General features: G+C 44.0%; 1 protein-coding gene across 2 annotated transcripts in view; it reads left to right on the forward strand.

The window, feature by feature from the left end:
- Positions 1 to 26,005, forward strand: part of MIPEP (mitochondrial intermediate peptidase) — a 177,052-nt gene that overhangs the window by 144,222 nt on the left and 6,825 nt on the right. The window contains exons 17-18 of one of the 2 annotated variants that reach the window (XM_066381009.1): positions 1,796 to 1,917; positions 5,940 to 6,013. In XM_066381009.1, coding sequence (XP_066237106.1) covers positions 1,796 to 1,917; positions 5,940 to 6,013 — 196 coding nt within the window. The remainder of the gene's footprint in view (positions 1 to 1,795; positions 1,918 to 5,939; positions 6,014 to 26,005) is intronic. The other variant, XM_066381010.1, reaches the window with a different exon arrangement.

A 26,005-nucleotide genomic window follows, 5' to 3' on the forward strand; every position in this document is an offset into this window, starting at 1 on the left:
CTTAATAAGTTCAGTAGCATTTGCTTATCTAGTTTATAGATTTGTGGTGAAGATTATACTTTATTTTCTAGTGAGTTAAAAGATTTATTAGGCAATGATTATCTTAGTTGAAAAACAAGCTTCAATTTATTTCTCAAAAAGTTTGAATGTCAGATAAAGCATATGTTAGAAGACAATAGATTATTTTGTGTCAGATTAGATTATTTCAGAAAAGTGAAAATGTTTAAATCATAAATGTGTCTTTCAAGGATAGTTTTTATGACTAGCTTTGTCGTGGCAGTATCAGCACAAATGCGTGTGCTACGGGAAGCTTGTGCGTTTGCAGTTGGGCAGCCCTCCTTCTAACCAAGTCAGAACACATCTACGCTGCTCACAAAAATTAGGGGATATTTCAAAATGAATATGAAGCGATAAAAATCCCCTAATTTATGTGAGCAGTATATTTTCAACTGTTAGATAGAAAAACACAGTATTCAGAGGAAAAGAATTTTCCAATCGAGTATTCTTGCATGAAAACTCCCATGGCCTTTCTTATAATAAGCACATGATTGTCCTTAAAAGAGAATGAATGCACTCCGTGCTGACCCAGACCTCCTCCTCAGCTACTGGTGACCAGCACTGCAGACAGGCTGGAGTAGGTATGAGAGTCCACCCCTGGTGCCATTTCCATCTCCTGCCACTGCGTCTGCGGTCCTCTGTATGTTTCTGTCACAGACACGAATCCCAGCAGTGACAAATATGCACAACAACTAGGAGTCAGGTTTGGCTTCCCTAAAGCCTCTCCTTGGCTTGCAGATAGCCTCTGCCTTGCTGTGCCCTCATTCGGTCTTCCTCCGTGCGCCCTTCCTCAGTCTTCCTCGGTGCGCCCTTCCCTGGGACCTCTTCGATGTTCCCTTTCCTGGGTCTTCCTCGGCGCAACCTTCTCTGGGTCTTCCTCAGTGCGCCCTTCCCTGGGTCTTCCTCGGTGCGCCCCTTCCTGAATCTTCCTCGGTGCGCCCCTTCCTGAATCTTCCTCGGTGCTCCCTTCCCTGAATCTTCCTCGGTGCGCCCCTTCCTCAGTCTTCCTCGATGCTCCCTTCCCCGGGTCTTCCTCGGTGCTCCCTTCCCCGGGTCTTCCTCGGCGCTCCCTTCCCCGGGTCTTCCTCGGCGCGCCCCTTCCCTGGGTCTTCCTCGATGCTCCCTTCCCTGGGTCTTCCTCGGTGCTCCCTTCCCTGGGTCTTCCTCGGTGCTCCCTTCCCCGGGTCTTCCTCGGTGCTCCCTTCCCCGGGTCTTCCTCGGCGCGCCCCTTCCCTGGGTCTTCCTCGATGCTCCCTTCCCCGGGTCTTCCTCGGCGCCCCCTTCCCCGGGTCTTCCTCGACGCCCCCTTCCCCGGGTCTTCCTCGGCGCGCCCCTTCCCCGGGTCTTCCTCGGCGCCCCCTTCCCCGGGTCTTCCTCGGCGCCCCCTTCCCCGGGTCTTCCTCGGTGCTCCCTTCTCTCGGTTTCTCCCCTTCAGACACCTGTTCCACAGTTTCATCTTTGGGTAATCACTATCTTAGGGGCTCCTTCTCCAAACACAGTTATGTGCTAAGGAACTGTGATAGCGACTTCAACATAAGAATTTTGAGGGGACACAGTCCAACACATAACCATGTATAAAATGTGAAAAAAAATACTAATATTGTGAGTGACATGGCTGTCTTGGGTGGAATGTCAATGGAAACATTCAGATGTTCACATGTGCTCCCATTGTGCTCTCTCCTAATACGCAAACTCACAGCAACTCACTGCTGCTGGTGTCGTGCTTCTCTCTTGGCAGGCCTGGCAGCTGCGGTTCAGCCACCTGGTGGGCTATGGTGCCAAGTACTACTCCTACCTGATGTCCAGGGCAGTAGCCTCCATGGTGTGGAAGGAATGTTTTCTACAAGATCCTTTCAACAGGTACATCAAATGGGGGTAGGACATCAACTGTGCCCTTCAAGTGCAGTAACCCCCACCCTACTGGATCCAAAGTCAGGCTATGATGACTTCACCCCCCCCAGAACTAAGCCTGACCCCGAGCTTGCACCCACCCCTCTGTGCAGCTGCTCCCCTCTGGTACGGCTGGTGCCCTGCCATCCTGCCTGCAGGGGTCCTGTGTGGAGGAGCTCAGTGCTTCTGCACCCAGCATGCCAGGCTGCTTTGTGTCCACCTTCTCCGGTGGGTCGTCAAGTTCTCCAGCCTCTCCTGCTCCCAGTCCCTCACTGATGTCAGTACTTTGTTATTTTGACAGGTGTCTTTATTGTCATTGTGGGCATCTGAACTTGCCCACGTGAGGAACACCTCATTTCTTCTGTGTTGCCTAACAAAGGACTTGCTGCTTTCTTCATATGAGAGCAGCACCCCTGGGAGCTTTTGTGATTGACCTTAGCATCCAGTTTGTTCTAGAAATTTCCCCCTGTGCCTGACTTAGAAGCACTTTTCCTACCCCGTACAAGATAGTGACAGTCCAAAAAGGGGGAACTAGTCCAGCTGCTGCCGCTTGTGTGTGTACCTCCCTGCCCAGCATGACTTTCCCTGGCCAGGCCCTTGTAGGTTCTCCCGTGGGATAGTTGGTGGTTCAGAGGCCACAGCCTCCAACTCTGCTGGGAGGGCTACAGGAACACGTCTGTGTGGACACTCCTGGTCTCACCCAGAGCACGGCTCATCAGATTGGCCCGTGGATGTGGCGAGGTTTAATGAGGCCACGAGTAAATTTCAGCCAAGGACAAGGATGCCCACCCCTTCCTCCACAACAGAGGCAGGACATGGGAGTGGGGGAGCAAGGCCTGAGCAGGTTATCACAGCCCCTGCTGAGTAGACAGGCACAGAAAGCTCCCATTGCTCCTCCATTGGACCTCCTCCTGACAGCAGGAAGCGGGGGAAGTCCAGTCCTAGTTTTCCAAGTCCTTAGAAGGAGCTTCCTTTGAAAGCAAACCACTAATTATGATCTGGTCTGATAGTCACTGAAAGCATTTTATCTCCTCACCACACAAATATAAATACATCTCCAAATATCAGGCAGCCTTCGTGGGTGACTATTATCTTGACTGTTTTCACATGGTTTAAGATGGACGACATCTTAAATTTCAGGAGGGCCCTCGAGTTTTCCTCCCACACGTTATTTTACCTCACAGCAGCTTTGGCAAAGCCGGTGTGTTTTATAAAAGGAAACTGAGGTCTGAGAGGATAAATTATTTGTTCAAGCTTCACAGTTCACAGAGTGGAGTAAGAGAGTACTCCAGGTCTGCTCGTTCCTGGCCCCCTCCCTGGCCCCCTCCCACGCCCTGCCCACGCCCTGCCCACGCCCTCGCCTCCTCACACAGTCGGACCTGACTTTGGATTTTCTCAGCCGTTAATAACAACATTCAGTTCCAAACCTTTTGAACTTGAACTTGATGTAATAGAATTTTTAAATATTTTACAGCTTGGTACCCACGTGTTATTTTGTCTTCAGCCTTTTGCACTTGCAAACATTTGGTCTGCTTTTCAGATTTTATTATTTTCAAAAGATCTAAAGCCAAAATCGGCTACGATAAATCAATTTGGGGGTTATATTTCTTTACTGGAGATTTCTATAAAATAGACAAAATATTGTCTTGTTTAAAGGACTTTACTAGAAAACCACATACTATTAAATACATATATTTTCAAGTATTTATACCTTGTTTATGTATGCATTCTTGCCTGGACATGTAGTTGCCATAGTTTTATAGACATGTAAAAGTAAGCTAGTAAAACTACTCATTAGACTAGAAAATTTTTAAGTTCTGTCAAAAGATCCTTTTTGATCCCACTTTTGAAAACGAAGTAGGCTGGAAGTTGACATCAGGAAGCCAGGAAGCACACAGCTGAGCGAGAGAGGACCGGAGGCCTGCCTGGGGCAGGAGTCTGACTCGCCTGGGGGAGCAATACACAGTGGTGGGAGGGGCACCAAGCCCCCAGGCTGGAATCAGCAGGGCCTGTCAGCTGCCCTGCTTCCTGAGGAGGCCCAGCCTTCTGTCCACATTTGCTGCTTTGGGGCACACTTTGCCTTAGCTCTCACTGCAACCCAAATTAGCGTTTGATATGAACATATTTTTGATACGGTAGCACTGTCAAAAAATTCCAATTAGAGATTGTGTTCATAAAATTACCTTACATAAAGATGCTACAGAAATAATGGAATGGCCTGACCTGTGGTGGCGTAGTGGATAAAGCGTTGACCTGGAAATGCTGAGGTTGCCGGTTCAAAACCCTGGGCTTGCCTGGTCAAGGCACATATGGGAGTTGATGCTTCCAGCTCCTCCCCCCTCTTCTCTCTCTGTCTCTCCTTTCTCTCTCTCTGTCTCCCTCTCCTCTCTAAAAAAAAAAAAGAAAAAGAAATAATGGAATGAAAACATCAAACTTTATTTAGCTTATATTAACATAGTGTGTGGTCATTTGCATTAAAAGAATTGTATTTTCCATACAATAGAAGTAGTGCTAAATAGCTTGTCTCCAGGTGTTGTTAATTTGGAGAATTTCTGTTTATAAAAATTCTTAAAAATCTGCCTTGAAGTGTTTCAGACAGTATTCCCTGTAGACCCTCACTGCCAGGAGTGTCCGTCGATGAGAAGTAGCTGCTTCCGCCTTCCTTCTGCTGTACACACAAGCTCTCTGCTCCCTCTGCTCTTATCCTTGGCCAAGGTCTCCTGGGGTCATTAATGCTCTCCTGTCAGCTTTTTTCCTTCACTTTTGTTTCCGAATGTTATGTTTCTCTTGTCAGGTGCCATCGAGTTCTTTTATGAAAGTAATGAACAGCATAAATTATTTTGAATCTCCCTAAAGATGGAGAACAGGATATAATCTTACCTGTTCTGTAATACATAAATGAAATAATCCTTTCTACGAAGAAAATTGCTTGCTACAAAGCAGCTAAAAATATAGTTAGCCTTTTACAGTAAATACAGTGTGTCCATAAAGTCATAGACCCGTCACAGGAAAGCAACAAAAGACGATAGAAATGTGAAATCTGCACCAAATAAAAAGAAAACCCTCCCAGTTTCTGTAGGATGATGTGGCAGCATGTGCACATGCGCAGATGATGACGTAACACCATGTATACAGTGGAGCAGCCCACGGCCATGCCAGTCGAGATGTGGACGGTACAGAGGAAAGTTCAGTGTGATATGTGGCTTGCTAAATTCGAATGCGTGACCAAAGTGCAACGTAAATATCAATGTGTTTATAATGAAGCACTACCTCATAGGAATAACATTACTCGGTGGGATAAGCAGTTGAAGGAAACCGGCAGTTTGGTGGAGAAACCCTGTTCTGGTAGGCCATCAGTCAGTGACAAGTCTGTAGAGGCTGTACTGGGATAGCTACCTAAGGAGCCCTAAAAAATCTGTGCGTGAGCCCACATCGAACTGCACTGAATAGGTATGAAACTGGGAGAGTTTTCCTTTTATTTGGTGCAGATTTCACATTTCTATTGTCTTTTGTTGCTTTCCTGTGACCAGTCAAAAGTGCACCATGACTTTATGGGCACACTATATATTGTCTTACTCATTGGATTAATTCAAAAATTGGAATTGGATTTTCAGAAGCAAAGAAATAAAGAGCTGAAATGTCTCGCCTGACCTGTGGTGGTGCAGTAGATAAAGCGTCGACCTGGAAATGCTGAGGTCGCCGGTTTGAAACCCTGGGCTTGCCTGGTCAAGGCACATATGGGAGTTGATGCTTCCAGCTCCTCCCCACCTTCTTTCTCTGTCTCTCTGTCTCTCTCTCTCCCTTTCTCTCTCCTCTCTAAAATGAATAAATTTAAAAAAAATTTAAAAAAAAAAAGAGCTGAAATGTCTCATGGTGGCAGGTTTTCTGAGCATAGAATTGGGGTGAATTCTTTTGGGAAACTCCAGACGAGTGTGAATGGGGTCCAGCAGGCCGTGCTTGCAGGTGCCTGCAGCAGTCTCTTGTCTCCCCAGGGTGACGGGGGAACGCTACCGGAGGGAGATGCTGGCCCACGGCGGGGGCAGGGAGCCCATGCTCATGGTGCAAGGTAAACCAAAACGAGAACTGGAACCTTTTTTAAGGCTTTATGGGTATATGTTTGAGTATTAGCCCTTTGAGCAGGGGTCCCCAAACTACGGCCCGCGGGCCACATGCGGCCCCTGAGGCCGTTTATCCGGCCCCGCCGCACTTCTGGAAGGGCACCTCTTTCATTGGTGGTCAGTGAGAGGAGCATAGTTCCCATTGAAATACTGGTCAGTTTGTTGATTTAAATTTACTTGTTCTTTATTTTAAATATTGTATTTGTTCCCATTTTGTTTTTTTACTTTAAAATATGATATGTGCAGTGTGCATAGGAATTTGTTCATAGTTTTTTTTATAGTCCAGCCCTCCAACGGTCTGAGGGACAGTGAACTGGCCCCCTGTGTAAAAAGTTTGGGGACCCCTGCCTTTGAGTTATATTTTTGATTATCTAGAATGAAAGTGGTTTCATATTTTCTCTGTATTTATTTTTTTCTTTTAAAGAAATAATGTTTCAACTTTTTGTGAGAATCCATTTCACTGTATCCTAAATAACAAGTTAATTGTATCATATTTCTATTCTAATGTTCATTTCAATTTAATTGTATTCCAAATAACCAATTGTGATTATGTTTTATTTAGATGGCAGGATAGAATTTTAGGCTTTAAGATTTTGAAATGTTACACTCTAATAGGAAATTGTTAAATTTGTCATAAATTTGTCATTAATTATCAGAAAATTTTTCATTAGATTAAAATAGATCTCTGTATATTTCTTTAGCCAACAGAACTCACTTATTTCTTATTCCTTTCTTTCTATGAAGTCTTAGCTACACATTTGCTAGAAATTCCAGACATCAAGTTGGACTTTTCACTCATTGAAAAATTAGAGCCTAATTCTCTGAGGCAACACCATACTTGTTTTCCTATGTACTTTTCTGGTAATTTTTAAATTCAAGTATTTTTATTGAAAGTATTATTGTAAATGGAAGTGACCATCATGATTTTTTATATAATGTTCTCACAAATATTTCAAGGAAGATGTGAATATTATTGGATACTTTCAGTATATTGACAATTATATTTGCCATTGACCCCCCCCCCCCCCGACTATCTGATAAAAATGTCATTTAGAAAATAACTTCCGCCTGACCAGGTGGTGGCGCAGTGGATAGAGCGTTGGACTGGGATGCGGAAGGACCCAGGTTCGAGACCCCGAGGTCGCCAGCTTGAGCGTGGGCTCATCTGGCTTGAGCAAAGAGCTCACCAGCTTGGACCCAAGGTCGCTGGCTCCAGCAGGGGGTTACTCGGTCTGCTGAAGGCCGCCCGCAGTCAAGGCACATGTGAGAAAGCAATCAATGAACAACTAAGAAGTCGCAACGCGCAACGAGAAACTGATGATTGATGCTTCTCATCTCTCTCCGTTCCTGTCTGTCTGTCCCTGTCTATCTCTGCCTCTGTTAAAAAAAGAAAAAAAAGAAAATAACTTCCTGTATTAGTGAAGTATTGTTTTCATTATAATAATTGAGTGGGTCCTAACAGTGATAGGTCTGACATGAATGTTTTCTTGCCTAGATCTCTTTAGTCCAATGCCTGTTGCCCTTTTCAGCAGAGCTCCAGATCCTTCTCTTCAGCTATTCATTTAGATCAGCAGATATTTATTGAGTGCTGATTACATGCCGGGCACCGTTACAAGTGTTGAAGGTGAAGGAATGAAAGTCTAGAAAAGCTTGGCTCTGGTAGAACTCGTGGGATTCCATCAGCTTACGCAGGAAAGTACATTCGTGCAGGCTCGTCTGCCCAGCGCCACGGCAGATCTGCAAACACACCAGCCGGCCCAGACAGACTGCAGTTTTTGTCGTATCTGTCCTTTGCTAGCAACACTTCAGCTTCCCACAAGTGGGTTAGCCTGGGGAGTTGACCTCTCAAGATAAAGAAGGCTTTCTAATGCCACTTGAGTTTTGCGGTTGACCCTGTTGAACTCGACTATTTCCAGACCCCATTTTAAATGTTTTTCATGTAAAGAACGATCTTCTAGCAACCCTATGAGGTAGGAATTATTGTTATCCCCATTTTACAGCTGATGAAACAGGCCAGCTCCTGATCTGTCATGAGGCAGTGAGTAGAAGAGCCAGGATTTGAACCTGTGACTTCTGGCAGCAGAGAGCAGGATCTCTCTCCATCTGTGCTGTCTCACATGTTTGTGGGACAGACACCTAGTGAAGGGTGTGGACTCATGTGAGAGTGAAAGTAATTGGCTCATAATAGTACGCAACAGATAGTTTCAATTGTGTGCTTTTTAGCTGGTGGTTTGGTGCTCAGCAGAGGTGCTTCAGGACTGCTCTCTCTGTTATCTGTGTTTGCCCAGTAGTAGTGCTTCGCTTGTGCTTTTCAGACCAGGGTCTAATGCTCTCTGCACATAAATATTAGCTTACCTGTGGTTCCGTAAAAAGAAACACAAATGGAATCTTTTTCAGTGTTGGTCTTTTGGCTGGTATATTTTTCTACTCGGCTTCCAAGAATGTTGTAAAAAAAAAACATTTTTAAAAATTTTATTCTTTTATATGAAACATTTTTGTGTTAAGCAATTTAATATTTTCAAAACTAAAATTCCCAGACTCAAGAGAAAATTAAGACCATGATTCAAACTAGAAATGATAAAGTATTCCTTTTCCAGTTAACACCAATAGAACGGTTCTGCTTTTAAACTTAAATGTTTTCCTGAATGTTGTTTTGTCATATCTCATTAATTCACATAATTTGTTACATGCCAAAGATGAATGGGAGTCATGTAAAGAGGTTATGCCTGTTTTCGCTTTATAGAGTTAGATTTGTAAGACAAGAGCAGCAATGGCTTCTCATTTTCTTGTATGCAGCCGGCTTCTTCCCCAAACAGGAATGCCATAGATCAGCCTGTGGGTCGCGACCCCGGCAGGAGTCGAACGACCAAAACACAGGTTGAGAACCGCTGCCATAGATGAGGGCACATAGCCTTACACTCAGGTAGCCCGAGGAGGGTTGTTTGGTGAAATTACTGAGAGTTGTGATAGAAAAGCATAAACCTTCAGGTTGGTATTATTATTGTGTGAAAATGTAATTTTATAGGCGCTGTGTATATTTTATTTAACTACTTACTAGACAAATGTGAAGAATTATACTAAGTAGCAAAGCATAAAGAAAGAGATCCAGTCAGCCCTCGGCATCCACAGGTTTTCCCTCCGCGGGTACGGAGAACTGACGAAGGTACTGGACCATCTTCATTTTCATATCCGTGAGGGTTCCTGGACCCAGTTTCCCATGGATACCAAGGGATGTCTGTAGTACCTTCAAATTCTGCACATCCCTGACCAAATGACAACTGTATTTACAGTGGTCCCTCGTCTATCATGGGGGTTAGGTTCCAGAATCCCCCGCGATAGGCAAAAATCCTCAAAGTAGCAATCTTATATTTATTTTATTTATATATATTTTCAGGCTTTATAAACCCTCCTCACACTCTTTTTTTTTTTTTCAAACAGTTCTTTTTTAATTTTTAAATTATTTTTATTTATTTATTCATTTTAGAGCAGAGAGAGAGAGAGAAAGAGAGAGAGAGAGAAAGGGGGGAGGAGCAGGAAGCATCAACTCCCTATGTGCTTTGACCAGGCAAGCCCAGGTTTTTGAACCAGCGACCTCAGCATTCTAGGTTGATGCTTTATCCACTGCGCCACCACAGGTCAGGCCTCACACTCTTATAAACCTTTCCAACACTGTTACTAACCTTTCCCACACTTTTATAAACACTTCCAATGCTCTTAAACACTCTACACTCTTAAATCTACACTCAGGATACAGAACACAGTGCTCTGGTAGGTCGCCTCACACTTGTGGTGTACGATCTCGCCTGGGCAAACTAGCTCAAGTGGAGCGGCCGTGACTCCGTTTTCCATATATGGGAGTCTTTGTCTACTCATCTGCTGTACACTATGTATTTAGATTTAATATTCTTTTAATATGTTTTAATTAATATTTTTATATTGTTCTCAATTTTTTAGGCTAGAAAATGCCTATTTTACTGCAGAAATAATTAAAATAAATCTATAAAAAATACCTATATACTGCAAAATCCCGTGATATAGTGAAAAATCTGCAATACAAAATAAGATATATACAATTTTAAAATCCGCAATACAGTGAGACCGGGAAAAGTGAACTGTGATATGGCAAGGGACGACTGTACCTACTTTCTTTTTTTTTTTTTTTTTTTTTTTTTCTTTTTTTTTTTCTGAAGCTGGAAACGGGGAGAGACAGTCAGACAGACTCCCGCATGCGCCCGACCGGGATCCACCCGGCACGCCCACCAAGGGCTACGCTCTGCCCACCAGGGGGCGATAATCTGCCCATCCTGGGGGTCGCCATGTTGCGACCAGAGCCACTCTAGCGCCTGAGGCAGAGGCCACAGAGCCATCCCCAGCGCCCGGGCCATCTTTGCTCCAATGGAGCCTTGGCTGCGGGAGGGGAAGAGAGAGACAGAGAGGAAAGCGCGGCGGAGGGGTGGAGAAGCAAATAGGCGCTTCTCCTGTGTGCCCTGGCCGGGAATCGAACCCGGGTCCTCCGCACGCTAGGCCGACGCTCTACCGCTGAGCCAACCGGCCAGGGCTGTACCTACTTTCTTACTTGAGTTTCAAATTAACTACGAGCCATTTCTCAGAGTCAGAATGCTTATTATGCATTGAACTTATGCTCTTGAATGATACATACTCAATGAAATCAAATATATAATAGCTTTAATATTTGAATAATAAATACCACACAGGTGAACTTTTAAGTTACTTCATTTTTTTAGAGTAATTCATCATTGGTTCCGATTGCCTTGGTCTTTCCTAATGTCCACAGACAGAACCTTCTTGTGACCAGAACCCAGTCTAAGGAGGTCCCAGAGAACGTGACAGCCCTCTGCGTTTCTCCTGTTGTCTTTCCACACTCACCAGTTACTGGTTTCCTCTCAACACTCTAAACACTATTTAAAGACACAAAATAGTGGTTAAAATAGGATTTCCTTCCTCAGAGAGGAAAGCAGTTACATGGTACACCAGAAAACCATTTACTATCTGTAAGTTACTTGAGAGAGTCCGTAGTGGAGATAAAATATGATTTGACTTCATAACATTTCTTTCTAATCTGCTTCACCATAGCACCCTTTAAAGTCCGTCGCTGAAAGTGTGTGTGTGTTTGTGAATTATGTTGATATGATAGATGCAATAGAAATAGCATTACAGATTCAAATTGTCTCCTTGTCTAGTTTTAAACACATTCATAGCATATATAAAATTATATGTAATAGGCACAATATTCAGTTACTTTCTTCCCCACTAAACACTGAAACCAACTTTTTTTTTTTTTTTACAGAGACAGTCAGAGAGAGGGATAGACAGGGACAGACAGACAGGAACGGAGAGAGATGAGAAGCATCAATCATTAGTTTTTCATTGCGCATTGCAACACTTGTTCATTGATTGCTTTTTCATATGTGCCTTAACCGTGGGCCTTCAGCAGACCGAGTAACCCCTTGATGGAGCCAGCGACCTTGGGTTCAAGCTGGTGGGATTTTGCTCAAACCAGATGAGCCCGCACTCAAGCTGGCGACCTCGGGGTCTCGAACCTGGGTCCTCTGCATCCCACTGCGCCACTGCCTGGTCAGGCGAAACCAACTTCTTAATTGCCAAGAATTCTGGGGTGAGGTTGAGTTCCTTATATTCGTTGTCAATACTAAGTTAACTGCTGTTCATTCTATATCCCCACAATGTTATTTGGTTGATGTTAAATATCATTTCTAAGTAATAAGAGAACTTAGAGGTTCTGCTTAAAAGAAACTGTGATAAGATGTTTTCATTCATTTTGCCATTTAAACAATATATATTTTCTAAGTGCTATGGTGAACATGACCCAAGGTTAAGTTTCTATTACAATCATTTCATGAAACATATGGTTTTCTAGAAAGATAAACATATAGTAAGGTATGTGAGTAGCAAAGAAGTAACATTTTGTACCCACTGGGAAGCAGAAGTATTTCTTACTACAACAAATAAAAGAGTGGAATTCTATGGGACTGAAACTGTATTATTTCAGCACTTTGTGAATGACATAAGTACCTCGTTAGAGGATGCTTATCATTCTCTGTAGACTACCTTTTGTGTTTTATATTATCTAACATCCTTGAGTAAATGGCCCTCACTGAGTTTTTAGGTTCAGATTTTACATATCTTTAAATAACCAGGAAAAAAAAACTCGCATGTTGAAAAATTGCCGTGTGCCAGGTGCTTTCTGCTATGCGGCCTCGTTTAACCCCGTCACATGGGTCTTCCTGTCCACATTCCTAGAGACAGGGAAGCTGTCAGAGTTCATTCTCTTTCTGTGCTGACCGTCCTCCTGACTTTCACATCTTCCTCAGGTCTTTACATTCAGACTTGAGAGTGAGCTGGTCTTTAGAACATGGAAGGTGACATTAGCCTTGACTTAGTGACCCCCAAAGTCTGAAGTCACATCCTAACTATTCCCATTGACATTGAAGAGGCCTGTCTGCCATCCTCTGATCCACAGTAAAGTTGCTTAATCCATTTTCACATGAGCTCTTTTAGTCTTTTGTGGTGAAGCTCTTGACTTAGTTCATGGTTGTCGTTAGTCATGGTGGTTCTGATAGAGATCCTCAGCACAGAGAGTGAGTGTGATGTTTCGTGTTAAGTTTCTTGTTTCTGCCTCTGGTTATAACATTCCTTGTGCTTTCACCCTTCAACTTTTGCAAAACAAATTTTGTGAGGGAAAGGAAGGTTAAAGTCCAAGATTTTAGCATTCTGGAGGTTATTTTCAAACACTAAGCAACTTTATTTCTGTGCTCCTTTCTAGAAGAGAAACTCTTTATTTTTATGTCTCTTTGTGGCCAAAAGCAGTATGCAAGTACAGATACAAAGTAATAACAGAGTTTTAAAAAGGACCCAACATCAGATAAGAATAAAAGAAATAGTATATAAATGAGTCAATTCTCAATGAACCTCCCCTCAATGTGTTTTCCTGTGTTGAGAAACTATTGACTCTCGGAACCCAAGTCTAGAAGTCCTCAGGGCCTTACATTAAGCTAATTAAAGTCATTATACCTTACATTTCTGCAGAGCTTTCTGGTTTTCAAAATACACTCCATTTTGCCATAATTATCCTATATTATATTCTATATCATCTGTTCCAATGTATTACATATTATTTTTGCCCAAGAAACAAAGCAGACAGTTGTAGTTTATATTCCAAAAGGTCCTCCCTATCCAATCTATGACGAGTTCTCTTCTCTTTTAAAAACATTCTTGGCCCTGTTAGCACTCAGCACACCCAGTACTCAACTCTTGGTCTCACACTGTTCTCCACGGAAAGGGACCAGAGCTCCTAGAAGAATGGGTGAGTTCTGGGGCTAAGTATGCCATGTGAGCCTGAACAACTGGTTGGAGCAGAGAAGAAACATAATGACGGGGGTTTGTCAGGGAGCCAGGCATCCACTGAAAAGAGTGACCAAAGCTGCAGCAATTTGAGGATCCAGATGGATATTAGAATGTAATGCAAAGTATAACATATATATCTGTGAGTCCATACTGACATAAATGATTGAATAAACAACTAAGTAGGGAGAGTAGACAAATCTCCCCTGCAGGAGAATTTCAGATAATTTTTGTAGTTATTCCTCCTCAAGGAGGGGGAACATAACTCCCCACCCCTAAAGTGTGTGCTTTTCAGAGTGACTTCTTTCTGAAGAAGACAGTGTGAAAGGGGGGAATCAGGGTGACTTGATAATGGAGACATGGACAGATCCTGCCTCAACCAGGTGTGCACGGTCTCCATCTACAGTGATGGGCCAGGCGGTGAGGCACACCCTTAAATGATGTGAAGAGAGCGGCCCCTCACCTCTCTGCTTCTCCTTCCCAAGCCCATGGCCTCGGTGTAACCATGAGAAAAGCACCAGGCAAACCCAAACTGAGGGGCAAAGTACCAAAACCTGGCCAAGATGTCTCAAAACTGCCAAGGTCATCAAAAACCAGGAAATCTGAGAAACTGCCACATTCTAGAGGACAAGTATATGCAGTGTGGTGTCCTGAGTGGGATGGGGAAACAGAAAAAGGACACGTGGTGAAAACTAAGGAATTCTAAGTAGAGTATGACTTAGTCAGTGGTGCTGTGTCGATACTGGTTCATTAGTTATGACACGGGTGCCATCAAAGGTCAGATCACATTGGAAATGGACTGATGGAGTATGGAATATACAGACACTCTCTGTACTAGCGTCAGCTTTTCAGTGAATACAAAACCGACCTCAAATTGAAAGTATGAAAAACAAAGCCTCTTTGGTAATGACACTACCACCGGTCGTTCTTGCCCACCGGAGCTCCGTCTGTGCGTTTCCCTGTCTCTGGGCAGCCATTTCCAGTGGTGGTGCCACTTCCTGTGGGGCACACAGAGGCACGTGATTGGAGGAGTGTGTATGGCACAAAGTGTGGCTGGAGAGGTAGGCAGGCATCCGTCATGGAGAGCACTATGGGCTCTGAAAGATTTTTGGCATTTATTCTGAAGACCATGAGAAAGCATTGACAGTGTTTTGGGTTTTTTTTACTTTTTTATATATATAATTTTTGCATTGATTTGAGAGAGAGGTAGGGAGGGGTAGAAGGGGAAAGGAGAGAACAAAAGAGAGAGAGAGAGAGAGAGGCATCAACTCATTGTTCTACTTAATTGTTCCATTTAGTTGTACACTCACTGATTGCTTCTCGTCCGTGCCCTGACCAGGGATCAAACCCACAACCTGGGTGCACCAGTACGATGCTGTATCCACTGAGCCACCCAACCAGGGCCATTGACAGTATCTTTAAGGGAAGATCAGACTTACGGTTTGTAGCATTCACTGACTGCCGAGGAAGGGGTTGTGGTAAGTTCTGATTTGAAGAGGCCCTTGTGTTGGCAGTCATCCTGGTGAAAGAGGGTGACTGGGCCCAGCAGAGTAAGCAGTCGGGAGGGAAAGAGGTTTTATGATTTAAGAAATATTTATGAGGCAAAGTGTCAGGTTTTGGAATTAATCGGCACAGAAATGAGTGAGAGGCACGAGGAACAACACCCAGTTCCCTGCTGTCACAACTGCAGAGATGGCCAGGCTGTTACAGTGGTTAGGAACCCAGCGCTTAGAGGAGTGGGAGCAGTGGTCATCGGAAGTGTGAGGTATTAAAAGGAATATGACAGAAATAGAAGCAAGAAGCAGGCCCATTGTCCTAAAACAGTTCAGCTACCATGTAGAATTTTGCTCAAGTAGCCTGTAAGGCAAAGGAATGTAATTCCTGAGACACTGATGGGGCCTTGCACTGCATCAGACTAGGAAGCACTTCTTCCCAGACTGCTCCTGATGGGAAACCCACCTTGTCACCAGGCAGCTTCGTTCTGGTTTTAGACAGTTCTCATCGACAGGATGACACATTTATTCAAATTGACAAAAAAAATTTTATCTACTTTTAATGATTAATGTCTTTAGGTAATGAGCACTTTGATGCTTTGATATGTTTAATAACTTGATCACTAACCTAATAGGCTCAATGTGCCTAGCATGTGGCTTTACTGTTGTGTTATTTGTACAATACAAACATGATGGCACAAACAAGGAATAGTAAGTCTACTGGCAGTACAGCTGATATTTAAAGTAAGAAAGCTACATAAACAGTCATTGTTCAACACTGGCATGATTGATTTTCCCTACTGTCAAATGGGTACACTGCCCTGGCTATGTGCAAAGCTCAGTTGGTTAGAGCGTCATCCAGAAGCATGGAGGTTGCCGGTTCAATCCCCAGTCAGGGCACATACAAGAACAGACCAATGTTCCTGTCTTTCTCTCTCTCCCTTCCTCTCTCACTAAAATCAGTAAATCATTTTTTTTTTAAATGGGTACACAGTCACTTAAACAGAACAGGCATTTTACTTTGTTTCATAGCACTAAAAATTAGTTGTAGTTATAATGTTCAGTTTTAAAGCACTCACATGACTAATCTGGTTAGTCCTGCATTATTGCCAATGAGTGGCAATGCTAGCAAGCCCGGCGCTGTATGCGATCAGTCGTGTACATGAGCTTCATGGTTATTCCTGTTTATTTTTTCAACTACGTCTCTCTGCCTCCCCCCCCTCCTTTTTTTTTGGCCCTTTTTTTTTAATTAAATGAGACGAACATTAACACATGACAGGTTGTGCCTGACTAGTCAGCCGTGCCCCTTGGATATCGGGGGCTCCCTGGACATCAGAGCCAGGACGTGTTCAGGAGACACACACACAGGCTTCTTAGGACCCACCCCAGGGTGTGGAAGAAACCCCCTCACAGGCAGGTTAAGTATTAAAAGATAAGATGATTTAAAACTAGCAAGCAAAGTTGTTCCAAAGGAAGTAAATTATTCAGATGAATTTGATGGGCTGCTCAGAAGCTATAAGTGTATGTCGTCTTCTTTCCCCTCTGGTTGGTTGTCTGACCTTCCCCGTCACTCGGCCTCCTTCCTCCGTTCTTTCTTTATAGCACACCTGTACTTCCTGACATAACGTGACCTATTTTATTTATTAGTTTATGGTCTGTGCTCCCTAATAAAGTGTAAGCTCTGAGAAGAGGGAAACCTCTTACATCACATAAATATTTCCAAGTATTCTATGCGCCTACTTGTTTCAGTGAAGCTCTTTTATGACAAAGAAAAGACGTGGAAAAGGCGTTCCGTCACCCACTGTTCAGTATCTCCCTCGCCTCTGTCTCCGACACTGTGTCTGCTCGGTTGTCTGGGTATCAGATGCGCCTTCGTTCTCCTGCCACTTGTCCACCCTCGTCCTCCTCACAGCACCGGCGTCGGGACCCGCTTCACTCGCCTCAATCTTTTGATCAAAGAAGGAAGAAGAAGCCATGGTTCTTAAATGAACGCCATCTGTTTGGCTGGCTGAGATGTTTTGTGTTTTCTGTAGAGCTTTTCCTCTCAACACTACATATATTTATTATACTGTACATAACCAGTGTTCTACAAGTTATCATAAAGTAGGTCATTCCTGGCCCTTGCCGGTGGCTCAGTAGATAGAGCGTCAGTCCGGTGTATGGACATCCCGGGTTCAATTCCCAGTCAGAACACACAGAAGAAGCCACCATCTGCTCCCCATCCCCTGCTTTTTTATCCTTCTTTTCTCCTCTTCCCCTCCCACAGCCAGTGGCTTGATTGGTTCAAGCATGGCACTGGATGCTGAGGATAGCTCCATCAGAGCACATCGGCCTTCATGCTCTGGCACTAAATTATAGCTTGGTACTCAAGCATTGGCCCCAGATGGTGTTGCCGGGTGGATCCTGGTCGGGGTGCATCTATCTCACTATCTCCCCTCCTCTCACCTAAAAATAAAATAAATTAAATTAAAGGTAGGTCATTCCTTGTGTTTTATAATTCATATAATACAAGCCCAATTACTTAAGTAATTTACCAAATTTAAAAAATGAACATTAAAGTGGAAAGTACTTTCACTACTATAGGAAGGCAGAGATAATTCTGCAGCTTGATTTAGGACAATTAGCAGTGTGCTTTGTTACATAAGAGAAGTCAACTCTTGGGGCTTAATTAAAACAGGACCAATTCGAAGCAAAATTCGACCTTGGGCCAGGAAGTACCTGAGGCCTTGGCCTTCAACACCTCCCTCTAATGTCCCATCTACTCCCAGGCACCTGTGCGCTTTGGTTTCAGAATTATTTGCTTTTAGCTATACCACCTTCATTAGAGTCTAAAATTGAAATAGCTATCCAGATGTTGTCCTTTGTTAAAAATGCATTATTTTAACATTCTTAGGTTAGTGACTAGTAAATAATCTGGTAGACTAAAAAAAGGGATTGTTAGTTGTTGATAACATTAATTTGTTTAAGCTTAGCAAATATTTATTGAATACTTACTGCTGACCAGGCATTTTGGGGGACACAGAAATAAGTAAGAATAATGTATAGACCCTACATTTATGTGAGGAGTATAACATCCCATGAGACTTACAGGAGCCCCTATGGGAGGTGGGTTTCCGCGTGGGGACTGCAGGACTCCTGATTTCAGCCCCCCCTTCTCCCGGACAGCCACGTTAGTACTCTGCACCAACAGGGTGACCTGGCGAGGCTGCCCGGGGACGAGGACTGGGGAGGTGGCATGCTGAGACGACAAACCTCGTGTGGAAGGCAAGGCGCCGGCCCTCAGGGAGGCTCTCTACCTGCCTGTTGTATTAATAATAGGCATCAGACCTTGAAGTCTGCAACCTGCTTTCACTAGATGACATTTCAAAAATATTTTTATTTTATCCCCCGAGATAGAGAACATTCTATAAACACCATAGGCGCCCACCTTTTGAATAGCTACTCCAATGTTCTTTGCTTATAAATAGAAACAACAAGGCCAAACTTTGAACTAAACAAATTAATAGCATTTGAGATACAAAGAGCTAAAGCTAAATAAAAGGTTAGTATTTCAAAGACACAGATAAACAATGAGAAAATATGTATTATGAGTGAAATGCCCTCATGGGAAAAGGGGCAGTTTTCTTATTTTCTAAATATTCCTAGAACACCAGGAATAAGTCATTCCTGTGTGTTACAGTGTTCCCTTAGTGCATCAGGCAGATGGCTGCATCCCACCACGCAAGAGACTTAGGAACATTTCCCATAATTTTTACAACATGAAGTGGTAGAAACCTTATGACCTTCTGATCTCTTTCTCCTGAGAAAAGGGAGCCAGCTTTCACCAGAAAACCATAGATCTGATCTTCTGCTAAACTTAACCCAGATGGTTCTATTGATACTATCTTTGAATTTGATTGCAAATAGTCCAATGACTAAATTCAACCAAGAAAATTGTTGCTTATGGGAAAGTCACTCTTAAACAGAATGTTAATTTTTACCCTATCAGCGGTGTGCTACTGTATGTATATATGGGGCACTCTTCGTTTCAGTGTAGTGCTTTGGTTCTGCCTGCAGAGCCAGTTAAGTACTGACTGTGTAACAGCTGGATGGAAGGCTAGGTAGAGGACCCCAGAGAAGAGCACCTTGTATTAATCCCTGGGCAGCAGAAACTCCTGGCTAACTGATTTCAGATGATCTGCTTTAAACAGCACGCCAAAAGGAGATTCACTGTGTAGGGAAGGTCAAGGGACAGCAGTGCAATGAAAGTTGCTAGATGAGGATCTAAACAATATCTTTAATGCACCTTACACTAATTTGGTAGGTGGTGGTGTCCCCATTTCACACCGAGAGGAAGACAGAGCGGTTGAAGACCCCCCCCCCCCCCCAGCATTGCAAGGCTGTTACATGGCTAGTCAGGCTCTGCCCCAGGCCGCTTTACCTTCCGAGTCCTGAGGTCCCCTGCACTGCTGGCTTCCTGAGGTCCCCTGCACTGCTGGCTTCCTGAGGTCCCCTGCACTGCTGGCTTCCTGAGGTCCCCTGCACTGCTGGCTTCCTGAGGTCCCCTGCACTGCTGGCTTCCTGAGGTCCCCTGCATTGCTGGCTTCCTGAGGTCCCCTGCACTGCTGGCTTCCTGAGGTCCCCTGCACTGCTGGCTTCCTGAGGTCCCCTGCACTGCTGGCTTCCTGAGGTCCCTGCACTGCTGGCTTCCTGAGGTCCCCTGCATTGCTGGCTCCCTGAGGTCCCTGCACTGCTGGCTTCCTGAGGTCCCCTGCACTGCTGGCTCCCTGAGGTCCCCTGCACTGCTGGCCCCCAGCACTCGCCCCGGCCCGTTGGAGCTGTAGACTCTGGAGAAAACTCTCCGGTTGCTATGACTTTGAGTGGATAGAACTTCTTTTGATTGTTTTCTCTGACAGTATAGCAAGCTGTCATTTCCTACTTGCTGTGTAAATGTGATGAGCCCTCTTCTAACGGTGTAGCCATCTGAGGTAATGTCCCTGGAGTCTTGACTTTTTTTGAGGTGAGAGCTTTTACCCAGGTATCTAGCTTGCAGTAAACTCATTCCAAGAAATATGCCACCGATTCCATTTTTAGATTATGTCAACATTTGCTACTTTCTGAAAGGAATGTAGGTAATATTCTTTTCAGCTTTCTTGATTGCTTAATGAACACACAAAATCCTCTTTTAAAAATGGTCCTTACAGATGGTATCCTTAACATGTGGCTACAAGTATGTGCTGTTGGCAGTGGGCTAAAAGCATGTCATTCCTCCAAAGCTCCTGATCTACCTTAGCTTGACGCCCGAGGCACGGAGCTTCAGGGGCGGAGGAAGCGAGGAGTCAGGAGTAGCTCAGGCAGGATCGATGCTGAGGGCACACTGATGAATTTATGTTTAAAAACTGTACCAACTCTACCAAGAAAGATAAAATAATTATGGTAATCATAGAGATCTAGAGCAGATTTTGGTGGGAGAACTGAATTTAGTTAAAGATATGTGCTTACTAACTCTGTTTGAAATGTTGCCAGAGAGGATAGAAACAAGGAAATTTCTCTTGGTGTAACCAGATCATTTCCTAAAAGATCATTGACAAGATACTTTCTAGTGTTTGAGTGTTTTCATCTCTAAAAGAAACTTTTTCCTTTTGATTATCATGTAACTTTGCTGAAAATTTAGATTTGGATCACCATACCTAAACCTAATTTTCTTTTTTACCCAATAGTTTCTCTCCAAAGCTTTTGTAATAGAATAATTCTTCCTTTATCTCAGAGTTTGCATATCTCAAATATTTGAATAATGTTATTGAGTTCTTTTTCTACCCCATCATATAATTGTCAAGTAACACATGTTTAGTTTTTTTATATATTTTTTTTCTTGCAACAGAGACAGAGAGAGGGACAGATAGGGCCAGACAGACAGGAAGGAAGAGAGACAAGAAATATCAGTTCTTTGTTGCGGCTCCTTAGTTGTTCATTGATTGCTTTCTTATATGTGCCTTGACTGGGGGGCTACAACAGAGCGAGTGACTCCTTGCTAAAGCCAACAACCACGGGGTCATGTCTATAATCCCACACTCAAGCCGGATGAGCCTGCACTCAAGCCGGAGACCTCGGGGTTTCGAACCTGGGTCTTCTGTGTCCCAGTCCAATGCTCTATCCATTGCACCGTTGCCTAGTCAGGCTAAATTTTCTTTCTTACAGTACTAAATGAATATGTAGTTTAATTAAGCTGTAGGATAAGGAATACAGCTAAACTCCATTTATATTTTTTCTAAAAGCAGTTTAAACAATACAGAGTGTTTTAAAATTCTTAAAATCTTCAACTACACAGTGAAAATGATGGAAATTTCAGCCCCACATTCATTTCTGCCTTTTTTCCATGCACATGCTGTTTTCACTTTATGATCAGAATTTATTAGAATGCTGTAGTAGGCTTGTGTACCGATTTTCCTAAGATAAATAATACTTTGTTGGATATTAACCAGTAAGACTAATTTCTACTTTTATATTTACAGCTGAAGGGGCAGGAGAGAGTAACAGCAGTAGCAACAATAACAGTCATGAGAATGATTACAGTAACTCCTGCTAAACACCTTTGATGGGTACTTTTGATGCACTAGATACTGTGCTAAGCACATTGCACATATCACCTCGTTGAATTCTCTAAACAGTCCAACGGGTGCACTTAGTACGCTATACCCGAGGTCACACAGTGGCAAGTGACCTAGAATTCAATTTCAGGCACTCCTACTCGTCTTCTGTGGACTGACAGGTAATCTCAGCTTTCTTTTTAGGTTTAACAGGCACCTTTTGCTCTGGAAATAGTTGTACAAGTATTCTACTACATTTTCCCTTTGCTCTTTAAAGTTTTTGGTGACTGGTTTTATAGCAAACTACAACTTATTGAATGAGAACGTGTGAATACAGACAGAGCCTTTTTCTTTTCTTTTTTTTTACTGTACAACACAGACATTGGCAGAAACCTCTTTTCTTGCACAGTGTAACAGGAATAAATAAGGAAAGCATGCCGTGGCATCAGATTTAGAATTTAGCAGCTCTAGGATTATAACTTCGTTTCTATAATAGAGGTAAATGGTAACCCACAGTGATAGCCAAGTAAACGGAATCCATAATCTTTGACTTGTTTGGCTGTTTACTCAGCGCAGCCTCTGAAAGAGAGGAGAGCTTTCTGGACAGAGTGAAGTGGAGGAGAGCACCTGTGTTGTCAAGGCTCAGACCTTGACATTTACAAAAGGTAAATGCACTGAAGTTTTAGGAGGGTGTGTCCATGTTGAATGTGTGGGTGTGTTTGGTTAAGGAAGACACTGAACTTCAAAAGGCACCATGTTTTGTAACCCAGAAATGTAATGTAAATGGAATTATTCAATCTAAAGACGTAATTAAAATGGACTAATTTCTAAATAGGGCCCATCTGCGGGCGTTCACTTGGTGGACCCTCATCTAGTGGGAACTTCGGAGGCTCTGCTCAGTCCCGTCCAAAACCCCAGATACAGAACCTCTCATCTGAACGGGAGCAAGGATTAACCCAGCCTCGGGGCCAGTCAAGCTTTTTCAGTTCAAAGGAGGAAAGGAATTTCATTTTCTGGCGAATATCCTCATTTTCTCAGGAGCCAGTTTTAGATAGTGGGAGTCCACCTTTAGAAAAAGGTGTGGGTAACCACAGCCTTGTAGCAGAAAACAACTTCAAAGCACAGAAGGTGAGCCATTCAGTTGCCCTAGGCTTGGGAGAGACAGAGCTGGAATGAGACTTCTGATCTCATAAAGTTCACTGCAGGCTTTTCTAACTGCCAGGCCAGCCTTTGTACTCGGATTCTTAATCAGTCTGAGCTGAGTTTGGCACATATAATTATTTCAGCTTTCACAGCAGTATTATCATGGTTTTTTAGAATTGACAGTGGTGCTGGGAAGACACACACTCCTCGTCACGCATTCCCAGGTCTGTCCGGACAATCTGCTTTTCGGAATCTCCCGTTATGTAGTAGAGGATGGGGTTAGCATAGAGAGATGAACATCTGGGAAAATCAAAGGCTCATTTTATTACTTTAGTCTCTTTAAAAAATTGTGCTACAGTGTATATAACAAAATTTACCATTTTAACCAATTTTAAGGGTACAGTTCAGTGGCATTCATAATTTTTTATATATTCATGATCTTGTGTAACTATTACCACTGTCCATTTTCAGGACTTTTCTGTCACCCCAGTGATCTCCTCTATTTTTTTTTTTTTACATGGACAGAGAGAGAGTCAGAGAGAGGGATAGACAGGGACAGACAGACAGGAACGGAGAGATGAGAAGCATCAATCATTAGTTTTTCATTGCGCATTGCGACACCTTAGTTGTTCATTGATTGCTTTCTCATATGTGCCTTGACCACGGGCCTTCAGCAGATTGAGTAACCCCTTGCTGGAGCCAGTGACCTTGGGTCCAAGCTGGTGAGCTTTTACTCAAACCAGGTGAGCCCGCGCTCAAGCTGGCGACCTCGCGGTCTCGAACCTGGGTCCTCGGCATCTCAGTCTGACACTCTATCCACTGCGCCACCGCCTGGTCAGACCCAGTGATCTCCTCTTGATAACCGTTTGTCAAGAAAAATGAATTGACTGTTGTAACTAATCTTTTGTTTCCTTCTTTTAGTAGATAAGTGGTTATCCTATAAAAAGTAGAAAAAATAAAACAATTTATTAGCGGGATATTTGTGATTATGACTTCGATGACAATACCCTAAATCAGGCGTCCCCAAACTACAGGCCACATGCAGCCCCCTGAGGCCATTTATCCGGCCCCCACCGCACTTCCGGAAGGGGCACCTTTCTCATTGGTGGTCAGTGAGAGGAGCACTGTATGTGGCAGCCCTCCAATGGTCTGAGGGACAGTGAACTGGCCCCCTGTGTAAAAAGTTTGGGGAGCCCTGCCCTAAATACTTTAAATCATAGACCAACACCTTAAAATTCAACTTGTAAAAAAATATGTATATAGTCAACCTCATCCTTCAACTCTTGAACTGGTAGCTTTCCATGAACCTTTGGGTCAGATTGTTACTGTTACCAGTTAAGGAGCATATTCTGTGTGTTTAATGCTCTGTTTTATTTAATCCCTATAATAAACTAGCAACGTAGATGACATTGTGCCAATTTTATGAGCTTCAAACATTACACTGGAACATTTTCCTTTTATGCAGATTGCTTCTAGCAAAAACTAGGCCCAGGAAATTAAGGGATGGGTCTGAGGTGCTGTAGGTTAGCTCAGGGGAACGGCCCAGCAAACCCCTGCCCTAGCCTTCTTTAAAAGCCTTTGAAAAGGAAGAATTTATCTTTTCGCTCTGTTCTTCCTTGGCAACCCTTTAAAGGAAACTTTTGTGTGGTCAGAGAGGATAATTAGACTGAAGTTTTAAATTTTAAAATGCTATGCTGAGCCAGATAGTATTCCATTTAGCCTAAAATCCTAACCTGAGCCCTGGCAGGTTAGCTTAGTGGTAGAGCATCGGCCTGGCGTGCAGGTGTCCCGTGTTCGATTCCCGGCCAGGGCACACAGGAGAAGCGCCCATCTGCTTCTCCACCCCTCCCCCTCTCCTTCCTCTCTGTCTCTCTCTTCCCCTCACGCAGCCAAGGCTCCACTGGAGCAAAGTTTGCCTGGGCGCTGAGGATGGCTCTGTGGCCTCTGCCTCAGGCACTAAAGTGGCTCTGATTGCGGCAGAGTGATGCCCCAAGATGGGCAGAGCATCGCCCCCTGATGGGCATGCCAGGTGGATCCCAGACGGGCGCATGCGGGAGTCTGTCTGCCTCCCCATTTCCAGCTTCAGAAAAATACAAAAAAAAAAAAAATCCTAACCTGTATGGTACCCGAGGCGCTATCAGTCACAGGGAATTACACTGGTGGTTTTCATAGCCCTGCAGGGTTCCCGGGACAATTCCTCTTTGGAGCCTAAGGCCCTTCTTAGTTCACTAGACTGCCCCCTAAATAAATGATACCTGTCAGCCTTAAATATAAACCTGACTGACACACCATAATTTAAACCAAATACCAGGCTGTTTCTGACATGTAAGAGTATGATTAGCTTTAGCTTTTAGCTTTAATTTAAAAGAACTGATGACTTATTTGTTCCTGGCCATCATGGGCTCTGAAGGCCTGGCCAGTCAGTTCTGGCAGGTGTCAGGACTATACCCGCTTGGACCCAAACTGGCCCACTTGGGCCTCATCTCTCCTGGAGAACCTTCCACTGCACCTTTGAAACCCACAAACAGGAGAGTGTTTTCTTCCCTGATTACACCAAGAACAAGTTTCAGAAGGACCCATGAACGACTAAGTCCCACCCTGCTCCTCACCAGACCCTTCGCCAAACCTCCTACCCCCCGGGCGGGGCAGGGAGGCGCTGAAATTCTCCCCTCCCCACTTTCGCCAGGGTCACTCTCCCATCCCCTGTAAACTTAGAAGAAATCTGACATGAAAACTTGCTTGTATATTAAAGCTGGACTGAATGCGGAAAGACATTAACTACTCACAAAAAAAGTAGGGAATATTTCAAAATGAATGTGAAGCTATAAAATATCCCCTACTTTTTGTGAACAGTATAGGTACTTAAATGAAAAATATAACCTACTTCTTGTCCAAACTGTGGCTCTAGATTGGACTTTAGTCAAACAATATGATCGACGTCCTCCAGGCTCCGCTAAATTCCTTTTCATGACGGATGAACTGATCTTTTCCAGCTGGGAGTCTCCTTTAAAGAAGGAGAACCAGCTCTGGCTGACAAAGCAGGAGAGGAACTCTGGGGACGTTATTGGGAGAGGCCACAGAAACAAGGGGAAACATCAGAACAGGGCTCACTTTGGGGGAGAAGGAACAGCTGTGCTGGTGCCAGGACTGATACGTCCTCATCCCCAGAGGGTTTGTCGTCCTGCCCCTGATACACAGTGGGAGTAATGTGTCTGGCGGCGCAGCCCGCGAGGCGCGGGTAGAGCGGCCCCGGGCGCTCCAGCAGGCTGCACCTCGGCCAGCTGACGTTGGACCCGCTCATGGCAGCAGCTTTTCTGGCCTTTACCCACTAAACACCAGGAACACTCCCCACAGTGTG

This window comes from Saccopteryx leptura, chromosome 4, assembly GCF_036850995.1.
Source record: "Saccopteryx leptura isolate mSacLep1 chromosome 4, mSacLep1_pri_phased_curated, whole genome shotgun sequence".
Taxonomy (NCBI): Eukaryota; Metazoa; Chordata; class Mammalia; order Chiroptera; family Emballonuridae; genus Saccopteryx; species Saccopteryx leptura.